Here is a 22,194-nt window from a genome sequence, read left to right as displayed (position 1 = left end):
ACGTTGGGCTAGGGTCAGTACGTAGGGCCTGGCGTAGGGTCAGTACGTTGGGCTAGGGTCAGTACGTAGGGCCTGGCGTTGGGTCAGTACGTAGGGCCTGGCGTAGGGTCAGTACGTTGGGCTAGGGTCAGTACGTTGGGCCTGGCGTAGGGTCAGTACGTTGGGCTAGGGTCAGTACGTTGGGCCTGGCGTAGGGTCAGTACGTTGGGCTAGGGTCAGTACGTAGGGCCTGGCGTAGGGTCAGTATGTTGGGCTAGGGTCAGTACGTAGGGCCTGGCGTAGGGTCAGTACGTTGGGCTAGGGTCAGTACGTTGGGCCTGGCGTAGGGTCAGTACGTTGGGCTAGGGTCAGTACGTAGGGCCTGGGCGTAGGGTCAGTACGTTGGGCTAGGGTCAGTACGTAGGGCCTGGCGTAGGGTCAGTACGTTGGGCTAGGGTCAGTACGTTGGGCCTGGGCGTAGGGGTCAGTACGTTGGGCTAGGGTCAGTACGTTGGGCCTGGCGTAGGGTCAGTACGTTGGGCTAGGGTCAGTACGTTGGGCCTGGCGTTGGGCCTGACGTTGGGCCTGGCTAGGGTCAGTACGTTGGGCCTGGCGTTGGGCCTGGCGTAGGGTCAGTACGTAGGGCCTGGCGTAGGGTCAGTACGTAGGGCCTGGCGTAGGGTCAGTACGTAGGGCCTGGCGTTGGGCCTGGCGTTGGGCCTGGCTAGGGTCAGTACGTTGGGCCTGGCGTTGGGCCTGGCTAGGGTCAGTACGTTGGGCCTGGCGTTGGGCCTGGCGTTGGGCCTGGCGTTGGGCCTGGCGTAGGGTCAGTACGTAGGGCCTGGCGTTGGGCCTGGCGTAGGGTCAGTACGTAGGGCCTGGCGTTGGGCCTGGCGTAGGGTCAGTACGTAGGGCCTGGCGTTGGGCCTGGCGTAGGGTCAGTACGTTGGGCCTGGCGTTGGGCCTGGCGTAGGGTCAGTACGTAGGGCCTGGCGTTGGGCCTGGCGTAGGGGCCTGGCGTTGGGCCTGGCGTTGGGTCAGTACGTTGGTGCCTGGTGTTACGTCTGGCTTTGGGCCTGGCGTTGGGCCTGGCGTTGGGTCAGTACGTAGGGCCTGGCGTTGGGTCAGTACGTTGGGCCTGGCGTTGGGTCAGTACGTTGGGCCTGGCTAGGGTCAGTACGTAGGGCCTGGCGTTGGGCCTGGCGTTGGGCCTGGCTAGGGTCAGTACGTTGGGCCTGGCGTTGGGCCTGGCGTTGGGCCTGGCGTTGGGCCTGGCGTAGGGTCAGTACGTTGGGCCTGGCTAGGGTCAGTACGTAGGGCCTGGCGTTGGGCCTGGCGTTGGGCCTGGCTAGGGTCAGTACGTTGGGCCTGGCGTTGGGTCAGTACGTTGGGCCTGGCGTTGGGCCTGGCGTTGGGCCTGGCGTTGGGTCAGTACGTTGGGCCTGGCGTTGGGCCTGGCGTAGGGCCTGGCGTAGGGCCTGGCGTTGGGCCTGGCTAGGGTCAGTACGTTGGGCCTGGCGTAGGGCCTGGCGTAGGGCCTGGCGTTGGGCCTGGCGTTGGGCCTGGCTAGGGTCAGTACGTTGGGCCTGGCGTTGGGCCTGGCGTTGGGCCTGGCGTTGGGCCTGGCGTAGGGCCTGGCGTAGGGCCTGGCGTTGGGCCTGGCGTTGGGCCTGGCGTAGTTTGAGCGGGTCAAGGACGCACTGATGTCGGCTGTTCCGTTCTCCAGACCCCTGTTGGATGTCCCAAATTTTGGTTGTGCATCTTGTAGTATGTGCAGTGCTAGGACTAGGGTTGTCACCCTATGTTAAAATCAACTATACGTAGGCTACTGAGCTTGTCTGTTGCTTTAAGCACTGCGATTTAAAAAAATGAAGACACACAAATGACTAAAGAGAGAGCCAGAGATCAATATAGCCTAACCAGAAGAAAACAAATCTGTTCCCGACCCGCCCCGCCCCGCTGCTGCTTGCCTTCGCAGATTCTGCCATTATTACTCCTGAAGCAGCTGGTAACAGGCTACACCAGCGGTCGGCAACCTTTTTCCATTCGGAGTGCCAAGTTATCGTACCATTTCTGCTGATCTGCCAGTTATGATATTCATATGCACATTTTCGTGGAACAGTTTCATTTCATTTATAATAGTCTTCATATCTAAAAAAAATCAATGTCATGTGGTTAATCAAAATTATATCTAAATGAAAATGATACAAATCTAAAAGTAACTTCTATTGCCAATATGTAAAAATAGCCTACATAAAGCCAACAAAAACATTGCAGCCCGCAGGTAGAAGATATCCTGATTTTAAAAATAAATATCCTATAAATCACATTGGCTATGCAAGGAACTTGAAACATTGTATCAACTATTAACTTGGGTCAGGCCTGAAGCTGGCACTAGCAAACTTGCAACATTGTATCGAATATTCTAGGCCATCAGAGTTTACTGCACCAGTGAGCTCCAGACAGATCGACACCACTGTATGCTATATGCGCAAAGGATAAGAAGTAATCAGGTAGGCTTTTTTAAAATAACATTTCCACCGGATCAGAGCATGACATTTTTTTTCCCCTTTCAGGCTGAGTGGTTATTGAAAGGGAGAGCGCTGGAAAGGGTTTTCAAATAGGCTACGCTGAGGAACGATTGTCATTCTCAATGGATGTAAAAACAGACTTCGTTAACTTGCTTTTTTAGGTAAAGAAAAAATTACTTTGAGAAGCTCCACAGTGATGGTGAGTTAAGACAATCAGAAATAGTATCAGATCTCCAAATGAGCACGTCTATAAGCTTACATCAGACAGGCCAGGTAGCCCAGGCCTACTTCTATGCGTAATCTGGAGCGTGTCCTTAGTCAAGATTGACAGGAGCGCTCAAAACAAAAGACAATTAATAAATTGACAACTCGTAAATGGAATAAAATCAGCCCATACTTTTCTCACAAGTGTAGCCTAGGTTGTGTTCTGCAAACAACGTGTCCACTCCTACAATTACAATGGTAAGACCGTAATAATAATAATACATTGAATGCATTAACAGAAATTACCGTAACCAAAAAAAAACATTGTAGATGATAAATGATGGTAATTAAGGGTAAATGTACTACAGGTGTGCCATCCCCGCTGCCTTCGCAATGGATTAGTCCACTTAGACAGGCGTCAATCAGACAGGTGTGCCATCCCCGCGGCCTTCGCAATGGATTAGTCCACTTAGACAGGCGTCAATCAGACAGGTGTGCCATCCCCGCTGCCTTCGCAATGGATTAGTCCACTTAGACAGGCGTCAATCAGACAGGTGTGCCATCCCGCGGCCTTCGCAATGGATTAGTCCACTTAGACAGGCGTCAATCAGACAGGTGTGCCATCCCCGCGGCCTTCGCAATGGATTAGTCCACTTAGACAGGCGTCAATCAGACAGGTGTGCCATCCCCGCGGCCTTCGCAATGGATTAGTCCACTTAGACAGGCGTCAATCAGACAGGTGTGCCATCCCCGCGGCCTTCGCAATGGATTAGTCCACTTAGACAGGCGTCAATCAGACAGGTGTGCCATAAAACATTTTTTTAAATAAAGTGCATTCGGAAAGTATTCAGATGCCTTTACTTTTTCCACATTTTGTTACGTTACAGCCTTATTCTTATTTATTCCCTCATCAATCTACACACAATACCCCATAATGACAAAGCGAAAACAGGTTTTTAGAAATTTTAGGAAATGTAAATAAGGTATGTCTTTTATTTTTAATACGTAATTATTCAGACCCTTTGCTATGAGACTTGAAATTGAGCTCAGGTGCATCCTGTTTCCATTGATCATCCTTGAGATGTTGGGGCGGCAGGTAGCTTAGTGGGTAAGAGCGTTGTGCCAGTAACCGAAAGGTCGCTGGTTCTAATCCCCGAGCCGACTAGGTGAAAAATCTGTCGATGTGCCCTTGAGCAAGGCACTTAACCCTAATTGCTTCTGTAAGTCGCTCTGGATAAGAGCGTCTGCTAAATGACTAAAATGTAAATGTAAATGTAATGTTTCTACAACTTGATTGGAGTCCACCTGTGATAAATTCAATTGATTGGACATGATCTGGGGAAGGGTACCAAAAACTGTGCAGCATTGAAGGTCCCCAAGAACAGAGTAGCCTTCATCATTGTTAAATAGAAGAAGTTTGGAACCACCAAGACTCTTCCTACAGCTGGCCACCCGGCCAAACTGAGCAATCGGGGGAGAAGGGCCTTGGTCAGGGAGGTGACCAAGAACCAGATGGTCACTCTGACAGAGCTCTAGAGTTCCTCTGTGGAGATGGGAGAACCTTCCAGAAGGACAACCATCTCTGCAGCACTCCTCCAATCAGGCCTTTATCGTAGAGTGGCCAGACGGGATGTTTTTCAGTGGCAGGGACTGGGAGACTAGTCAGGATCGACAGAGCGATGAACGGAGCAAAGTACAGAGAGATCCTTGATGAAAACCTGCTCCAGAGCGCTCAGGACCTTAGACTGGGGCGAAGGTTCACCTTCCAACAGGACAACGACCCTAAGTACACGAGACCACGCAGGAGTGGCTTCGGGACAAGTCTGTAAATGTCCTTGAGTGGCCCAGCACCCGTGCCAATATATCCTCCAAACACTGGCTTCTCTGGCATTATCACTTAATTAGAACATGTGTACAAAGTTTGGTTACAATACAAATTGTATTTAGATGCATTTGTGCCAAACCACGCCCACATGAATGTTTTTATTGGTCAGTTGACATTTTAAATGGTTATGGTTAGGTAAGGGATTTGGTAATGTGTTAGGGTTATGGTTTAGGGTAGGGACGTCCCAAGGATCCCTGATAGCACTGACCATAAACATATCGGAGCTATGGATGCAAGGAGAGAGAGTCTGCTGGTGGGAATACAAACAACAAGACATGTATTGTAGAGCACATCACTTTACATGGGGTTCAAGTGAGGAATGGGGTCAGCTGGAAACACTAATCATTCAACCTATAGAATGTTGTTTTACATTATACTTATAGTTTATTTTATAGAGTTGCTTTTCAATGAAAGTAGACGGCAGCTGATTGACCCATTGACTGTATACGGTCAACAATGACTAGTTTCTGTAAAAACGATTGGTGGCTAATTCCAGCGACATGACGGACCATGTAAAACGGTTGGCTGGTAGGCCTTCACCTGTCTGAGCGGTCGGCTGTGAACGCCCTCACCTGTCTGAGCGGTCGGCTGTGAATGCCCTCACCTGTCTGAGCGGTCGGCTGTGAACGCCCTCACCTGTCTGAGCGGTCGGCTGTGAACGCCCTCACCTGTCTGAGCGGTCGGCTGTGAACGCCCTCACCTGTCTGAGCGGTCGGCTGTGAACGCCCTCACCTGTCTGAGCGGTCGGCTGTGAACGCCCTCACCTGTCTGAGCGGTCGGCTGTGAACGCCCTCACCTGTCTGAGCGGTCGGCTGTGAACGCCCTCACCTGTCTGAGCGGTCGGCTGTGAACGCCCTCACCTGTCTGAGCGGTCGGCTGTGAACGCCCTCACCTGTCTGAGCGGTCGGCTGTGAACGCCCTCACCTGTCTGAGCGGTCGGCTGTGAACGCCCTCGCCTGTCTGAGCGGTTGGCTGTGAACGCCCTCGCCTGTCTGAGCGGTCGGCTGTGAACGCCCTCACCTGTCTGAGCGGTCGGCTGTGAACGCCCTCACCTGTCTGAGCGGTCGGCTGTGAACGCCCTCACCTGTCTGAGCGGTCGGCTGTGAACGCCCTCACCCGCTGTATACTTCTAACTGATTGGTTTGGTTCTGCCCACTATAGTGCTGTCTGGTTAGAACATGATGTTGAGGCCCATACTGAACTCTTGATAGTCACCACCACACCCGCAGACACCGCTGTTTCTATTTGAAGATGTTTATATGATTGTGGTAATCCGAATGACTTGGAATAATATTGTTGTTAATTTCTCTCTTAAGGTCTGCAATAACTAAGGAACTGATGATGCACTACCCAATTTCGAAATTGCACTTTGTGCATTATACTATTACATCTTCCAAGAGAGCCCCACAGTTTGGGAACCACATGCTTTAGAGGTAACGCTAGCTCCCTATTAAGGATACTTGGAAAGCAGACAGGAAATAGTAGCCTATTGTTTACTTAGTGATGTCTCAATCTTCAATTAAACTTTGTCTATGTTCAGGTTCAGCAAAAATATGGCACGCAATCTTGGGTTATGACAAAGAAACACTATGACCGAGTTACACAGTTGGTGATACAATTCATAACTTGCCAGGTTTAGATATGCTGTTTTTATTTTCTTCTGTCTTCTCAGAATGCGCAGGCAGCCCATAGCTACTGTCAAAAGTTCACATGCAGGAAAATGTTCCATGTCTCACAAATATGAGGTGTGGAAAAATAAATGTGACATTAAGTAGATGCTTTTATCCAAAGCGACAGTATGCATGCATTCATATTCCATTCGTGGCCCCGGTAATCAAACCCACAATCATGACGTTTCGAGCGCCATGATTTTTTCTATTGACTGTCAGGGTCGTTATTTATTTTGCTATGTTAATAGGCTATAGACTACATTTATAACAGTTTAATAGGTTATAGACTACATTTATGGTCCTCTGTAGCTCAATTGGTAGAGCATGGCGCTTGTAACGCCAGGGTAGTGGGTTCAATCCCTGGGACCACCCATACCTAAACATGTATGCGCACATGACTGTAAGTCACTTTGGATAAAAGCGTCTGCTAAATGGCATATTATTATTATTATTATTATTATTATTATTATTATTATTATTATATTATTTATAACAGTAATAGGCTATAGACTACATTTATAACAGTTTAATAGGCTATAGACTACATTTGTAATCGTTTTTAATAGGCTATTGCAATAATTCAACATGCATGGTTGTAGGCTGCATCACTCCTTCAGCCAAGGTAGCAGATTATCAAATGGAAGATACTGGCCTATGCGTTCCTACAGGCTGCGCTCTGCGGTCGCCGGGCACGCTCCACTATTGATATCAGTAGGCCTACGTCTTTAGAAAATAATTATTCTACATCCTAGGCTACAACAACACAGTGCAATGAGGAATGTATTATTGTTAGTACACAATTACTGTCCAGGCTGTAAACTGCAGTGATGTTGGCTAATTTGAATAACCGCTCAAACGTCCTTTTGTGCTTCATGCCGAAATAAAGCCCTGATTCTACAACCATTGGGATCAGTTATGGGTTTATTCTCGACAGTTTACAAGGTCCAGAAAATGACATTCGGCCACTCATATGGTGTATTTTGTCAGGATGTATCGGCGTTTACAGATAGGCCTAACCATAGAAAAATAGACTGGTGTGCTGTGTCATGGATCATTGTATACCAAGTCGTCCTATAATAACTGGCCACCACTATATGCCTAAAAATAGCTAATGCCATTATATTAAGCCAGGATTGGCCGAAGGACTGAAATGAATAGAATTAGTGAGTGGGGTTCCCCCAAAAAAATCTGTAGTAAAATCAAATTAATTTATAGCATATATGGTCCTTCTCCATCAAATAGCCTAATCGGCCGAATTTTTGCTTGCAAATGACCTAGCAAATTCGAGGTGAAAATATTATATTTGCTATGACCAAATGTCCAGAGCAGATGCATGAATGCAATCCCTTCCCGAGTTAAATGGGGACTCCTGTTCATTGTACAGTATTTTAGAAACGACGCAGGCAGGACGCATCTTTCCTGACGTGGAGACACATTTTAAGTGGTGAGGGGGACATCCCAAGGATCCTTATTAGCATAGACCGATTTCAGGCTGACCTAGCCAATGAGTGACGGAGTTGGAGAGAGAGAGCACTAATAATATGCAATTTTGAAATGTCTCTATTCCTCTGAAACTTTTGTGAGTGTAATATTTACTGTTCATTTTGATTATTTCACTTTTGTTAATTATTTCACTTTCTTTGGCAATGTAAACATGTTTCCCATGCCAATAAAGCCCATTTAAATTGAGAGCGTGCTGAGGCAGAGATACGGTATATAATGACGAGATGGTCTCGGCCCAGTGGGAGTCGTTGTCCGAAAGGCGGGAAGGCAGGTGGTCTGCTTATCGCTGTTTACCTGCGTGGACAGAATTTGATGGGAGTGGATCCTCTCGCTTCCCCTCTTCCTCTTTGGCTGAGGCCACCCCTTCCGCCAGAGGTATTAGAGAAAGGAGTATCTCCCTCTGCCATTTTGGTTTTGTTCCCGTCTTGTGGTCGCACACAGGACTCGACCAGCTAAACGACATAGTGACTCGACATTTATAGTCCGAAACCTTTTCACCTCGTTTCTTTTTGTAAGCAGAACTACAATCATCGTTATTGACGTTTTACACACGAGAGGAGCGGTTTGCACAGAGAAGGGACAGAGAAGGATTATTGGTAAGCCAGGCAAATCAATGGGCACGGGTGCTAAGTAGCTAGTTACAGTAGCCACTCAAGTATGTAAATACGGTTATTTCAGCTCGATTTAGATTCACGCCAGGCGCTTAGTCATAGCCTATATATTGCCCTGGTGGTTTCTGACGTTTGCTACCTATGTTAGAGCTACAATCTCTTTTAGCGAACGTTAGGCCCCAGCCATACGCTCTGTGAGTGCTAACGTTAGGCCCCAGCCATACGCTCGGTTCCGCTCTGTGAGTGCTAACGTTAGGCCCCAGCCGTAAGCTCGGCTCCGCTCTGTGAGTGCTAACGTTAGGCCCCAGCCGTATGCTCGGTTCCGCTCTGTGAGTGCTAACGTTAGGCCCCAGCCGTATGCTCGGTTCCGCTCTGTGAGTGCTAACGTTAGGCCCCAGCCGTAAGCTCGGTTCCGCTCTGTGAGTGCTAACGTTAGGCCCCAGCCGTATGCTCGGTTCCGCTCTGTGAGTGCTAACGTTAGGCCCCAGCCGTAAGCTCGGTTCCGCTCTGTGAGTGCTAACGTTAGGCCCCAGCCGTATGCTCGGTTCCGCTCTGTGAGTGCTAACGTTAGGCCCCAGCCATACGCTCGGTTCCGCTCTGTGAGTGCTAACGTTAGGCCCCAGCCGTAAGCTCGGTTCCGCTCTGTGAGTGCTAACGTTAGGCCCCAGCCATACGCTCGGTTCCGCTCTGTGAGTGCTAACGTTAGGCCCCAGCCATACGCTCGGTTCCGCTCTGTGAGTGCTAACGTTAGGCCCCCCCCAGTCCAGCGAAAAGTTATTCTCCCTTTACGGGCCGATAGCAGGAAGGGAGGCAGTCTGGTGATATGTCGTTTAGTTATTAGTGTTCCGACTGTGTTCAGCCGTGATCCACTTGCCAAATGACTTATGTGATTAGCTAGCCAGCGGCACAGCGGCCTACTAATAATAGCGTTGACCTCTTGCTGCTGTTGCCGGATATTTTACGTCCTTGTTTGTTCAACAAAACGACAGACTAAGTTCGCGTGTTATTTAGTTCGCTAGACTGGTTCGGTGGCCCAGTGCTGACTTTTGTGTTAGCCAGTGAATATTTTTGGTCGTTCACTCGAAATAACGTGGAGTGTTATAGCCAACAAAGCAGATGTTATGATAGATTTTTGTTTTGGACTTTGCTGTATCATTGTGGTATTTTGATTTTTGCTTGATGGGCTATTTCACGTTTTTACCTTGTCTTGATTTAGCTAGTTTGTGCCCACATTTGATGCTTGACGCTGTCTCTGCCTCTGTTTGTCCCGTTTATGTGTCACTGCAGAAGATCAGTCGTTGTTTGTTATTGTCGCTATGCGCTAGCTAGTTATAATGCTAGGTCGGCAGGCAGCTGCAGTGGATGCAGAATTTCCGCCTCTCTTGTTGGCTGGTTGTCATGAATCTAGAAGTTACGGCCTGCTCCCACAATGTCCCGGAATGACAGCTATCTTATCTTGGTGGGAGCGTTAATTGATAGCTATTTACTTACAAACTATTTAAGATTCGTCCATCGTTATAGACCTATAGCTTTTGTATGCGATCTCAACCCGTTTAGTTATTACATTTTAATTATGTCGCAACTTTTAGAAATAGCTGATGGTGATTTGCTTTGTAAACAGAAAATTGCGATTTGTCTTATTTTGTTTCATTTTATCGTGCGATGGCTACACCATCAATAACCTGACGTGCTAGAGTTTAATGGCTTTGTCTCTGTATCAGATACTGTTGTTGTTCTATGTGGCCTTGGCGACAGCCCCCCACCACCAGGCTTTGTTAAGTGTTGCACCCCTACAGTTCACTGCATTGAAGTTTTACTGAATCAGCATTTTTAGTGTTGAGGCAGAGATGGCAGGTGGGGCCTTACAGATAATTAACAAAACTGGTAGAGATGGAGTGGGCCTTCCTTATAGTATAATAAACAATACCAGTAGAGATGGAGTGGGCCTTCCTTATAGTATAATAAACAATACCAGTAGAGATGGAGTGGGCCTTCCTTATAGTATAATAAACAATACCAGTAGAGATGGAGTGGGCCTTCCTTATAGTATAATAAACAATACCAGTAGAGATGGAGTGGGCCTTCCTTATAGTATAATAAACAATACCAGTAGAGATGGAGTGGGCCTTCCTTATAGTATAATAAACAATACCAGTAGAGATGGAGTGGGCCTTCCTTATAGTATAATAAACAATACCAGTAGAGATGGAGTGGGCCTTCCTTATAGTATAATAAACAATACCAGTAGAGATGGAGTGGGCCTTCCTTATAGTATAATAAACAATACCAGTAGAGATGGGTGGGCCTTCCTTATAGTATAATAAACAATACCAGTAGAGATGGAGTGGGCCTTCCTTATAGTATAATAAACAATACCAGTAGAGATGGAGTGGGCCTTCCTTATAGTATAATAAACAATACCAGTAGAGATGGAGTGGGCCTTCCTTATACTATAATAAACAATACCAGTAGAGATGGAGTGCCTTCCTTATACTATAATAAACAATACCAGTAGAGATGGAGTGGGCCTTCCTTATAGTATAATAAACAATACCAGTAGAGATGGAGTGGGCCTTCCTTATAGTATAATAAACAATACCAGTAGAGATGGAGTGGGCCTTCCTTATAGTATAATAAACAATACCAGTAGAGATGGAGTGGGCCTTCCTTATAGTATAATAAACAATACCAGTAGAGATGGAGTGGGCCTTCCTTATAGTATAATAAACAATACCAGTAGAGATGGAGTGGGCCTTCCTTATAGTATAATAAACAATACCAGTAGAGATGGAGTGGGCCTTCCTTATAGTATAATAAACAATACCAGTAGAGATGGAGTGGGCCTTCCTTATAGTATAATAAACAATACCAGTAGAGATGGAGTGGGCCTTCCTTATAGTATAATAAACAATACCAGTAGAGATGGAGTGGGCCTTCCTTATAGTATAATAAACAATACCAGTAAGAGATGGAGTGGGCCTTCCTTATAGTATAATAAACAATACCAGTAGAGATGGAGTGGGCCTTCCTTATAGTATAATAAACAATACCAGTAGAGATGGAGTGGGCCTTCCTTATAGTATAATAAACAATACCAGTAGAGATGGAGTGGGCCTTCCTTATAGTATAATAAACAATACCAGTAGAGATGGAGTGGGCCTTCCTTATAGTATAATAAACAATACCAGTAGAGATGGAGTGGGCCTTCCTTATAGTATAATAAACAATACCAGTAGAGATGGAGTGGGCCTTCCTTATAGTATAATAAACAATACCAGTAGAGATGGAGTGGGCCTTCCTTATAGTATAATAAACAATACCAGTAGAGATGGAGTGGGCCTTCCTTATAGTATAATAAACAATACCAGTAGAGATGGAGTGGGCCTTCCTTATAGTATAATAAACAATACCAGTAGAGATGGAGTGGGCCTTCCTTATAGTATAATAAACAATACCAGTAGAGATGGAGTGGGCCTTCCTTATAGTATAATAAACAATACCAGTAGAGATGGAGTGGGCCTTCCTTATAGTATAATAAACAATACCAGTAGAGATGGAGTGGGCCTTCCTTATAGTATAATAAACAATACCAGTAGAGATGGAGTGGGCCTTCCTTATAGTATAATAAACAATACCAGTAGAGATGGAGTGGGCCTTCCTTATAGTATAATAAACAATACCAGTAGAGATGGAGTGGGCCTTCCTTATAGTATAATAAACAATACCAGTAGAGATGGAGTGGGCCTTCCTTATAGTATAATAAACAATACCAGTAGAGATGGAGTGGGCCTTCCTTATAGTATAATAAACAATACCAGTAGAGATGGAGTGGGCCTTCCTTATAGTATAATAAACAATACCAGTAGAGATGGAGTGGGCCTTCCTTATAGTATAATAAACAATACCAGTAGAGATGGAGTGGGCCTTCCTTATAGTATAATAAACAATACCAGTAGAGATGGAGTGGGCCTTCCTTATAGTATAATAAACAATACCAGTAGAGATGGAGTGGGCCTTCCTTATAGTATAATAAACAATACCAGTAGAGATGGAGTGGGCCTTCCTTATAGTATAATAAACAATACCAGTAGAGATGGAGTGGGCCTTCCTTATAGTATAATAAACAATACCAGTAGAGATGGAGTGGGCCTTCCTTATAGTATAATAAACAATACCAGTAGAGATGGAGTGGGCCTTCCTTATAGTATAATAAACAATACCAGTAGAGATGGAGTGGGCCTTCCTTATAGTATAATAAACAATACCAGTAGAGATGGAGTGGGCCTTCCTTATAGTATAATAAACAATACCAGTAGAGATGGAGTGGGCCTTCCTTATAGTATAATAAACAATACCAGTAGAGATGGAGTGGGCCTTCCTTATAGTATAATAAACAATACCAGTAGAGATGGAGTGGGCCTTCCTTATAGTATAATAAACAATACCAGTAGAGATGGAGTGGGCCTTCCTTATAGTATAATAAACAATACCAGTAGAGATGGAGTGGGCCTTCCTTATAGTATAATAAACAATACCAGTAGAGATGGAGTGGGCCTTCCTTATAGTATAATAAACAATACCAGTAGAGATGGAGTGGGCCTTCCTTATAGTATAATAAACAATACCAGTAGAGATGGAGTGGGCCTTCCTTATAGTATAATAAACAATACCAGTAGAGATGGAGTGGGCCTTCCTTATAGTATAATAAACAATACCAGTAGAGATGGAGTGGGCCTTCCTTATAGTATAATAAACAATACCAGTAGAGATGGAGTGGGCCTTCCTTATAGTATAATAAACAATACCAGTAGAGATGGAGTGGGCCTTCCTTATAGTATAATAAACAATACCAGTAGAGATGGAGTGGGCCTTCCTTATAGTATAATAAACAATACCAGTAGAGATGGAGTGGGCCTTCCTTATAGTATAATAAACAATACCAGTAGAGATGGAGTGGGCCTTCCTTATAGTATAATAAACAATACCAGTAGAGATGGAGTGGGCCTTCCCTTATAGTATAATAAACAATACCAGTAGAGATGGAGTGGGCCTTCCTTATAGTATAATAAACAATACCAGTAGAGATGGAGTGGGCCTTCCTTATAGTATAATAAACAATACCAGTAGAGATGGAGTGGGCCTTCCTTATAGTATAATAAACAATACCAGTAGAGATGGAGTGGGCCTTCCTTATAGTATAATAAACAATACCAGTAGAGATGGAGTGGGCCTTCCTTATAGTATAATAAACAATACCAGTAGAGATGGAGTGGGCCTTCCTTATAGTATAATAAACAATACCAGTAGAGATGGAGTGGGCCTTCCTTATAGTATAATAAACAATACCAGTAGAGATGGAGTGGGCCTTCCTTATAGTATAATAAACAATACCAGTAGAGATGGAGTGGGCCTTCCTTATAGTATAATAAACAATACCAGTAGAGATGGAGTGGGCCTTCCTTATAGTATAATAAACAATACCAGTAGAGATGGAGTGGGCCTTCCTTATAGTATAATAAACAATACCAGTAGAGATGGAGTGGGCCTTCCTTATAGTATAATAAACAATACCAGTAGAGATGGAGTGGGCCTTCCTTATAGTATAATAAACAATACCAGTAGAGATGGAGTGGGCCTTCCTTATAGTATAATAAACAATACCAGTAGAGATGGAGTGGGCCTTCCTTATAGTATAATAAACAATACCAGTAGAGATGGAGTGGGCCTTCCTTATAGTATAATAAACAATACCAGTAGAGAGATGGAGTGGGCCTTCCTTATAGTATAATAAACAATACCAGTAGAGATGGAGTGGGCCTTCCTTATAGTATAATAAACAATACCAGTAGAGATGGAGTGGGCCTTCCTTATAGTATAATAAACAATACCAGTAGAGATGGAGTGGGCCTTCCTTATAGTATAATAAACAATACCAGTAGAGATGGAGTGGGCCTTCCTTATAGTATAATAAACAATACCAGTAGAGATGGAGTGGGCCTTCCTTATAGTATAATAAACAATACCAGTAGAGATGGAGTGGGCCTTCCTTATAGTATAATAAACAATACCAGTAGAGATGGAGTGGGCCTTCCTTATAGTATAATAAACAATACCAGTAGAGATGGAGTTGCTTTATAATAAACAATACCAGTAGAGATGGAGTGGCCTTCCTTATAGTATAATAAACAATACCAGTAGAGATGGAGTGGGCCTTCCTTATAGTATAATAAACAATACCAGTAGAGATGGAGTGGGCCTTCCTTATAGTATAATAAACAATACCAGTAGAGATGGAGTGGGCCTTCCTTATAGTATAATAAACAATACCAGTAGAGATGGAGTGGGCCTTCCTTATAGTATAATAAACAATACCAGTAGAGATGGAGTGGGCCTTCCTTATAGTATAATAAACAATACCAGTAGAGATGGAGTGGGCCTTCCTTATAGTATAATAAACAATACCAGTAGAGATGGAGTGGGCCTTCCTTATAGTATAATAAACAATACCAGTAGAGATGGAGTGGGCCTTCCTTATAGTATAATAAACAATACCAGTAGAGATGGAGTGGGCCTTCCTTATAGTATAATAAACAATACCAGTAGAGATGGAGTGGGCCTTCCTTATAGTATAATAAACAATACCAGTAGAGATGGAGTGGGCCTTCCTTATAGTATAATAAACAATACCAGTAGAGATGGAGTGGGCCTTCCTTATAGTATAATAAACAATACCAGTAGAGATGGAGTGGGCCTTCCTTATAGTATAATAAACAATACCAGTAGAGATGGAGTGGGCCTTCCTTATAGTATAATAAACAATACCAGTAGAGATGGAGTGGGCCTTCCTTATAGTATAATAAACAATACCAGTAGAGATGGAGTGGGCCTTCCTTATAGTATAATAAACAATACCAGTAGAGATGGAGTGGGCCTTCCTTATAGTATAATAAACAATACCAGTAGAGATGGAGTGGGCCTTCCTTATACTATAATAAACAATACCAGTAGAGATGGAGTGGGCCTTCCTTATAGTATAATAAACAATACCAGTAGAGATGGAGTGGGCCTTCCTTATAGTATAATAAACAATACCAGTAGAGATGGAGTGGGCCTTCCTTATAGTATAATAAACAATACCAGTAGAGATGGAGTGGGCCTTCCTTATAGTATAATAAACAATACCAGTAGAGATGGAGTGGGCCTTCCTTATAGTATAATAAACAATACCAGTAGAGATGGAGTGGGCCTTCCTTATAGTATAATAAACAATACCAGTAGAGATGGAGTGGGCCTTCCTTATAGTATAATAAACAATACCAGTAGAGATGGAGTGGGCCTTCCTTATAGTATAATAAACAATACCAGTAGAGATGGAGTGGGCCTTCCTTATAGTATAATAAACAATACCAGTAGAGATGGAGTGGGCCTTCCTTATAGTATAATAAACAATACCAGTAGAGATGAGTGGGCCTTCCTTATAGTATAATAAACAATACCAGTAGAGATGGAGTGGGCCTTCCTTATAGTATAATAAACAATACCAGTAGAGATGGAGTGGGCCTTCCTTATAGTATAATAAACAATACCAGTAGAGATGGAGTGGGCCTTCCTTATAGTATAATAAACAATACCAGTAGAGATGGAGTGGGCCTTCCTTATAGTATAATAAACAATACCAGTAGAGATGGAGTGGGCCTTCCTTATAGTATAATAAACAATACCAGTAGAGATGGAGTGGGCCTTCCTTATAGTATAATAAACAATACCAGTAGAGATGGAGTGGGCCTTCCTTATAGTATAATAAACAATACCAGTAGAGATGGAGTGGGCCTTCCTTATAGTATAATAAACAATACCAGTAGAGATGGAGTGGGCCTTCCTTATAGTATAATAAACAATACCAGTAGAGATGGAGTGGGCCTTCCTTATAGTATAATAAACAATACCAGTAGAGATGGAGTGGGCCTTCCTTATAGTATAATAAACAATACCAGTAGAGATGGAGTGGGCCTTCCTTATAGTATAATAAACAATACCAGTAGAGATGGAGTGGGCCTTCCTTATAGTATAATAAACAATACCAGTAGAGATGGAGTGGGCCTTCCTTATAGTATAATAAACAATACCAGTAGAGATGGAGTGGGCCTTCCTTATAGTATAATAAACAATACCAGTAGAGATGGAGTGGGCCTTCCTTATAGTATAATAAACAATACCAGTAGAGAGATGGAGTGGGCCTTCCTTATAGTATAATAAACAATACCAGTAGAGATGGAGTGGGCCTTCCTTATAGTATAATAAACAATACCAGTAGAGATGGAGTGGGCCTTCCTTATAGTATAATAAACAATACCAGTAGAGATGGAGTGGGCCTTCCTTATAGTATAATAAACAATACCAGTAGAGATGGAGTGGGCCTTCCTTATAGTATAATAAACAATACCAGTAGAGATGGAGTGGGCCTTCCTTATAGTATAATAAACAATACCAGTAGAGATGGAGTGGGCCTTCCTTATAGTATAATAAACAATACCAGTAGAGATGGAGTGGGCCTTCCTTATAGTATAATAAACAATACCAGTAGAGATGGAGTGGGCCTTCCTTATAGTATAATAAACAATACCAGTAGAGATGGAGTGGGCCTTCCTTATAGTATAATAAACAATACCAGTAGAGATGGAGTGGGCCTTCCTTATAGTATAATAAACAATACCAGTAGAGATGGAGTGGGCCTTCCTTATACTATAATAAACAATACCAGTAGAGATGGAGTGGGCCTTCCTTATAGTATAATAAACAATACCAGTAGAGATGGAGTGGGCCTTCCTTATAGTATAATAAACAATACCAGTAGAGATGGAGTGGGCCTTCCTTATAGTATAATAAACAATACCAGTAGAGATGGAGTGGGCCTTCCTTATAGTATAATAAACAATACCAGTAGAGATGGAGTGGGCCTTCCTTATAGTATAATAAACAATACCAGTAGAGATGGAGTGGGCCTTCCTTATAGTATAATAAACAATACCAGTAGAGATGGAGTGGGCCTTCCTTATAGTATAATAAACAATACCAGTAGAGATGGAGTGGGCCTTCCTTATAGTATAATAAACAATACCAGTAGAGATGGAGTGGGCCTTCCTTATAGTATAATAAACAATACCAGTAGAGATGGAGTGGGCCTTCCTTATAGTATAATAAACAATACCAGTAGAGATGGAGTGGGCCTTCCTTATACTATAATAAACAATACCAGTAGAGATGGAGTGGGCCTTCCTTATACTATAATAAACAATACCAGTAGAGATGGAGTGGGCCTTCCTTATAGTATAATAAACAATACCAGTAGAGATGGAGTGGGCCTTCCTTATAGTATAATAAACAATACCAGTAGAGATGGAGTGGGCCTTCCTTATAGTATAATAAACAATACCAGTAGAGATGGAGTGGGCCTTCCTTATAGTATAATAAACAATACCAGTAGAGATGGAGTGGGCCTTCCTTATAGTATAATAAACAATACCAGTAGAGATGGAGTGGGCCTTCCTCATAGTATAATAAACAATACCAGTAGAGATGGAGTGGGCCTTCCTCATAGTATAATAAACAATACCAGTAGAGATGGAGTGGGCCTTCCTCATAGTATAATAAACAATACCAGTAGAGATGGAGTGGGCCTTCCTTATAGTATAATAAACAATACCAGTAGAGATGGAGTGGGCCTTCCTTATAGTATAATAAACAATACCAGTAGAGATGGAGTGGGCCTTCCTTATAGTATAATAAACAATACCAGTAGAGATGGAGTGGGCCTTCCTTATAGTATAATAAACAATACCAGTAGAGATGGAGTGGGCCTTCCTTATAGTATAATAAACAATACCAGTAGAGATGGAGTGGGCCTTCCTTATAGTATAATAAACAATACCAGTAGAGATGGAGTGGGCCTTCCTTATAGTATAATAAACAATACCAGTAGAGATGGAGTGGGCCTTCCTTATAGTATAATAAACAATACCAGTAGAGATGGAGTGGGCCTTCCTTATAGTATAATAAACAATACCAGTAGAGATGGAGTGGGCCTTCCTTATAGTATAATAAACAATACCAGTAGAGATGGAGTGGGCCTTCCTTATAGTATAATAAACAATACCAGTAGAGATGGAGTGGGCCTTCCTTATAGTATAATAAACAATACCAGTAGAGATGGAGTGGGCCTTCCTCATAGTATAATAAACAATACCAGTAGAGATGGAGTGGGCCTTCCTCATAGTATAATAAACAATACCAGTAGAGATGGAGTGGGCCTTCCTTATAGTATAATAAACAATACCAGTAGAGATGGAGTGGGCCTTCCTTATAGTATAATAAACAATACCAGTAGAGATGGAGTGGGCCTTCCTTATAGTAGTCCTGTGTAGCTCAGTTGGTAGAGCATGGCGCTTGCAACGCCAGGGTTGTGGGTTCGATTCCCACGGGGGACCAGTATGTCAATGCATGCACTCACTAACTGTAAGTGGCTCTGGATAAGAGCGTCTGCTAAATGACTAAAATGTCAAATGTACTTTCACAATCCACCGTAGGAGTCTGTAGACTAATATACTTCAGCACTGGACAGCTCTCCTGACACAACCTACTGAAGATTGGGGTGGGTCCTTGGTTTGTTGTGGTGCCATATTCTTTCCATTTTTTAAATAATGGATTTAATGGTGCTCCGTGGGATGTTGAACGTTTCTGATATTTTTTTATAACCCAACCCTGATCTGTACTTCTCCACAACTTTGTCCCTGACCTGTTTGGAGAGCTCCTTGGTCTTCATGGTGCCGCTTGCTTGGTGGTGCCCCTTGCTTAGTGGTGCTGCAGACTCTGGGGCCTTTCAGAACAGGTGTATATATACTGAGATCATGTGACACTTAGATTGCACACAGGTGGACTTTTTTTTAACTAATTATGTGACTTCTGAAGGTAATTGGTTGCACCAGATCTTATTTAGGGGCTTCATAGCAAAGGGGGTGAATACATATGCATGCACCACTTTTCCGTTTATATATTTTTTTCACTTCACCAATTTGGACTTTTATGTATGTCCATTACATGAAATCCCCCAAAAATCCAATTTAAAATACAGGTTGTAATGCAACAAAATAGAAAAAATGCCAAGAGGGGTGAATACTTTTGCAAGGCGCTATATTAGGACCACTGTCAGTTGTTCTACCAGTTCAGCTGTGTGTTTTTATGTTGTCAGACAGAAAAGGAGAGCCTCACTCTAGGACAGGGTTCTTCAATTCCGGTCCTGGAGGGGGCCGAAACACCTGTTTTTCATCCTCTCCTTCTAATCAGGGGCTAATTCAGACCTGGGACACCAGGTGAGTGCAATTAACTACCAGGTAGAAATAAAACACAAGTGTTTCGGCCCTCCAGGACCGGAATTGAAGAACCCTGGTCTAGATGCTCAGATACAATAGTTGAATAACCAACGATTCAACAGTCAAGCTGTCTTCACCAGGGTATAATGACATATACAACTACCTCATCCCTATATTGTTATTTATTTTGCTCTTTTGCACCCCAGTATCTCTATTTGCACATAATCTCTTGCACATCTATCACTCCAGTGTTAATACTATTGTAATTATTTTGCACTATAGCCTATTTATTGCCTTACCTCCATAACTTGCTACATTTGCACACACTGTATATATATTTTCTGTTGTATTTTTGACTTTGTTTTTTACCCCATATGTAACTCTGTTTTGTTTTTATCGCACTGCTTTGCTTTATCTTGGCCAGGTCGCAGTTGTAAATGAGAACTTGTTCTCAACTGGCTTACCCGGTTAAATAAAGGTGAAATAAAAAAAAATGTATATATATATATATATTACACATACGATCATAGATACAACTTGGCTACACAGGCCTACTAACATTTAAAATGAATAGCAAAATCACAAGAATGGCTTCAGATTAAAGTCTACGTTGAGACCGAAGGGTGCAAGGGTCTTTAAATTAAAGATCCAGATGGCCTCGTTTTTTTGTATGTATTTTTTAAATATATATATAGTGTTTTACCCCCCTTTTTCTCCCCAATTTCATGATCTCCAATTGCGATCTTGTCTCATCGCTGCGACTCCCCAACGGGCTCGGGAGAGGCGGAGGTAGAGTTGTGTCCTCCGAAACATGACCCGCCAAACCGCGCTTCTTAACACCCGCCTGCTTAACCAGGAAGCCAGCCGCACCAATGTGTCGGAGGAAACACCGTTCACCTGACGACCGAGGTCAGCCTGCAGGCGCCCAGCCCGCCACGCCACAAGGAGTCGCTAGAGTGCGATGAGCCAAGTAAAGCCCCCCCAGCCAAACCCTCCCCTAAACTGGACAACGCTGGGCCAATTGTGCGGCGCTCTATGGGACTCGTGGTCACGGCCGGATGTGACACAGCCTGGGATCGAACCCGGGTCTGTAGTGACTCCTTAAGCACTGCGAAGGAATGCCTTGCAGCCTCTCCTTTTAACAAATTGTCAAGGTCACCCCCTCTCCTAGGGAGGGTGACCTGGTCGATGCCGATATAGCGAAGGGATGAAATAGTTGTTCGCTTCCAAAAAGGGGGCGGGTACTGGGTATGTTGTCAGACTAACTGTGTGTATGTCGGTGTGTTAGGTTGTCAACTTAATAATTGTGTGTGTTTCAGATGTCCAGCTCGCCGCTGTCCAAGAAGCGTCGCGTGTCAGACTCAGAGACGAAGACGGGATCCCATTGCTCCTCCTCTAACTCTGTCAGAACTGAACTGTCTCACAGACCCGCCAACGTACGTACACACACACTCTGCTCCTCTAACTGTCAGAACTGAACTGTCGCACACACCCGCCAACGTACGTACACACACACTCTGCTCCTCCAACTCTGTCAGAACTGAACTGTCTCACAGACCCGCCAACGTCACGTACACACACACTCTGCTCCTCTAACTGTCAGAACTGAACTGTCGCACACACCCGCCAACGTACGTACACACACACTCTGCTCCTCTAACTCTGTCAGAACTGAACTCTCTCACAGACCCGCCAACGTACGTACACACACACTCTGCTCCTCCAACTCTGTCAGAACTGAACTGTCTCACAGACCCGCCAACGTACGTACACACACACTCTGCTCCTCCAACTCTGTCAGAACTGAACTCTCTCACACACACTGCTGGGTTAGTTTGACTGGTTTTCACTCGTGTTTTGTTCTCTCCAGGGCATGGCTAAGAATAGCAATGATGCTGAGATCGATGAAGGCCTGTACTCCAGACAGCTGTAAGTACCATATCTATACCGCATGAAGGCCTGTACTCCAGACAGCTCTAAGCCGTGAAGGCCTGTACTCCAGACAGCTCTAAGCCATGAAGGCCTGTACTCCAGACAGCTCTAAGCCATGAAGGCCTGTACTCCAGACAGCTCTAAGCCATGAAGGCCTGTACTCCAGACAGCTCTAAGCCGTGAAGGCCTGTACTCCAGACAGCTCTAAGCCATGAAGGCCTGTACTCCAGACAGCTCTAAGCCATGAAGGCCTGTACTCCAGACAGCTCTAAGCCATGAAGGCCTGTACTCCAGACAGCTCTAAGCCATGAAGGCCTGTACTCCAGACAGCTCTAAGCCATGAAGGCCTGTACTCCAGACAGCTGTAAGCCATGAAGGCCTGTACTCCAGACAGCTCTAAGCCATGAAGGCCTGTACTCCAGACAGCTGTAAGCCATGAAGGCCTGTACTCCAGACAGCTGTAAGCCATGAAGGCCTGTACTCCAGACAGCTCTAAGCCATGAAGGCCTGTAC

General features: G+C 44.1%; 1 protein-coding gene across 1 annotated transcript in view; it reads left to right on the top strand.

Annotated features, from left to right (window-relative positions):
- Positions 1 to 8,164: 8,164 nt before the first annotated feature.
- Positions 8,165 to 22,194, top strand: part of LOC121555472 (ubiquitin-like modifier-activating enzyme 1) — an 81,364-nt gene continuing 67,334 nt past the window's right edge. The window contains 3 exon segments of the mRNA XM_045213167.1: positions 8,165 to 8,368; positions 21,069 to 21,185; positions 21,620 to 21,678. Of these exon segments, the coding sequence (XP_045069102.1) occupies positions 21,069 to 21,185; positions 21,620 to 21,678 (176 nt within the window). The 5' untranslated portion in view covers positions 8,165 to 8,368.

The sequence above is a fragment of the Coregonus clupeaformis genome, unplaced genomic scaffold, assembly GCF_020615455.1.
Source record: "Coregonus clupeaformis isolate EN_2021a unplaced genomic scaffold, ASM2061545v1 scaf0084, whole genome shotgun sequence".
In the NCBI taxonomy this organism is placed as follows: domain Eukaryota; kingdom Metazoa; phylum Chordata; class Actinopteri; order Salmoniformes; family Salmonidae; genus Coregonus; species Coregonus clupeaformis.
The sequence above is the reverse complement of the archived record's forward strand: the minus strand, read 5'-3'. Positions and strand labels throughout refer to the sequence as shown.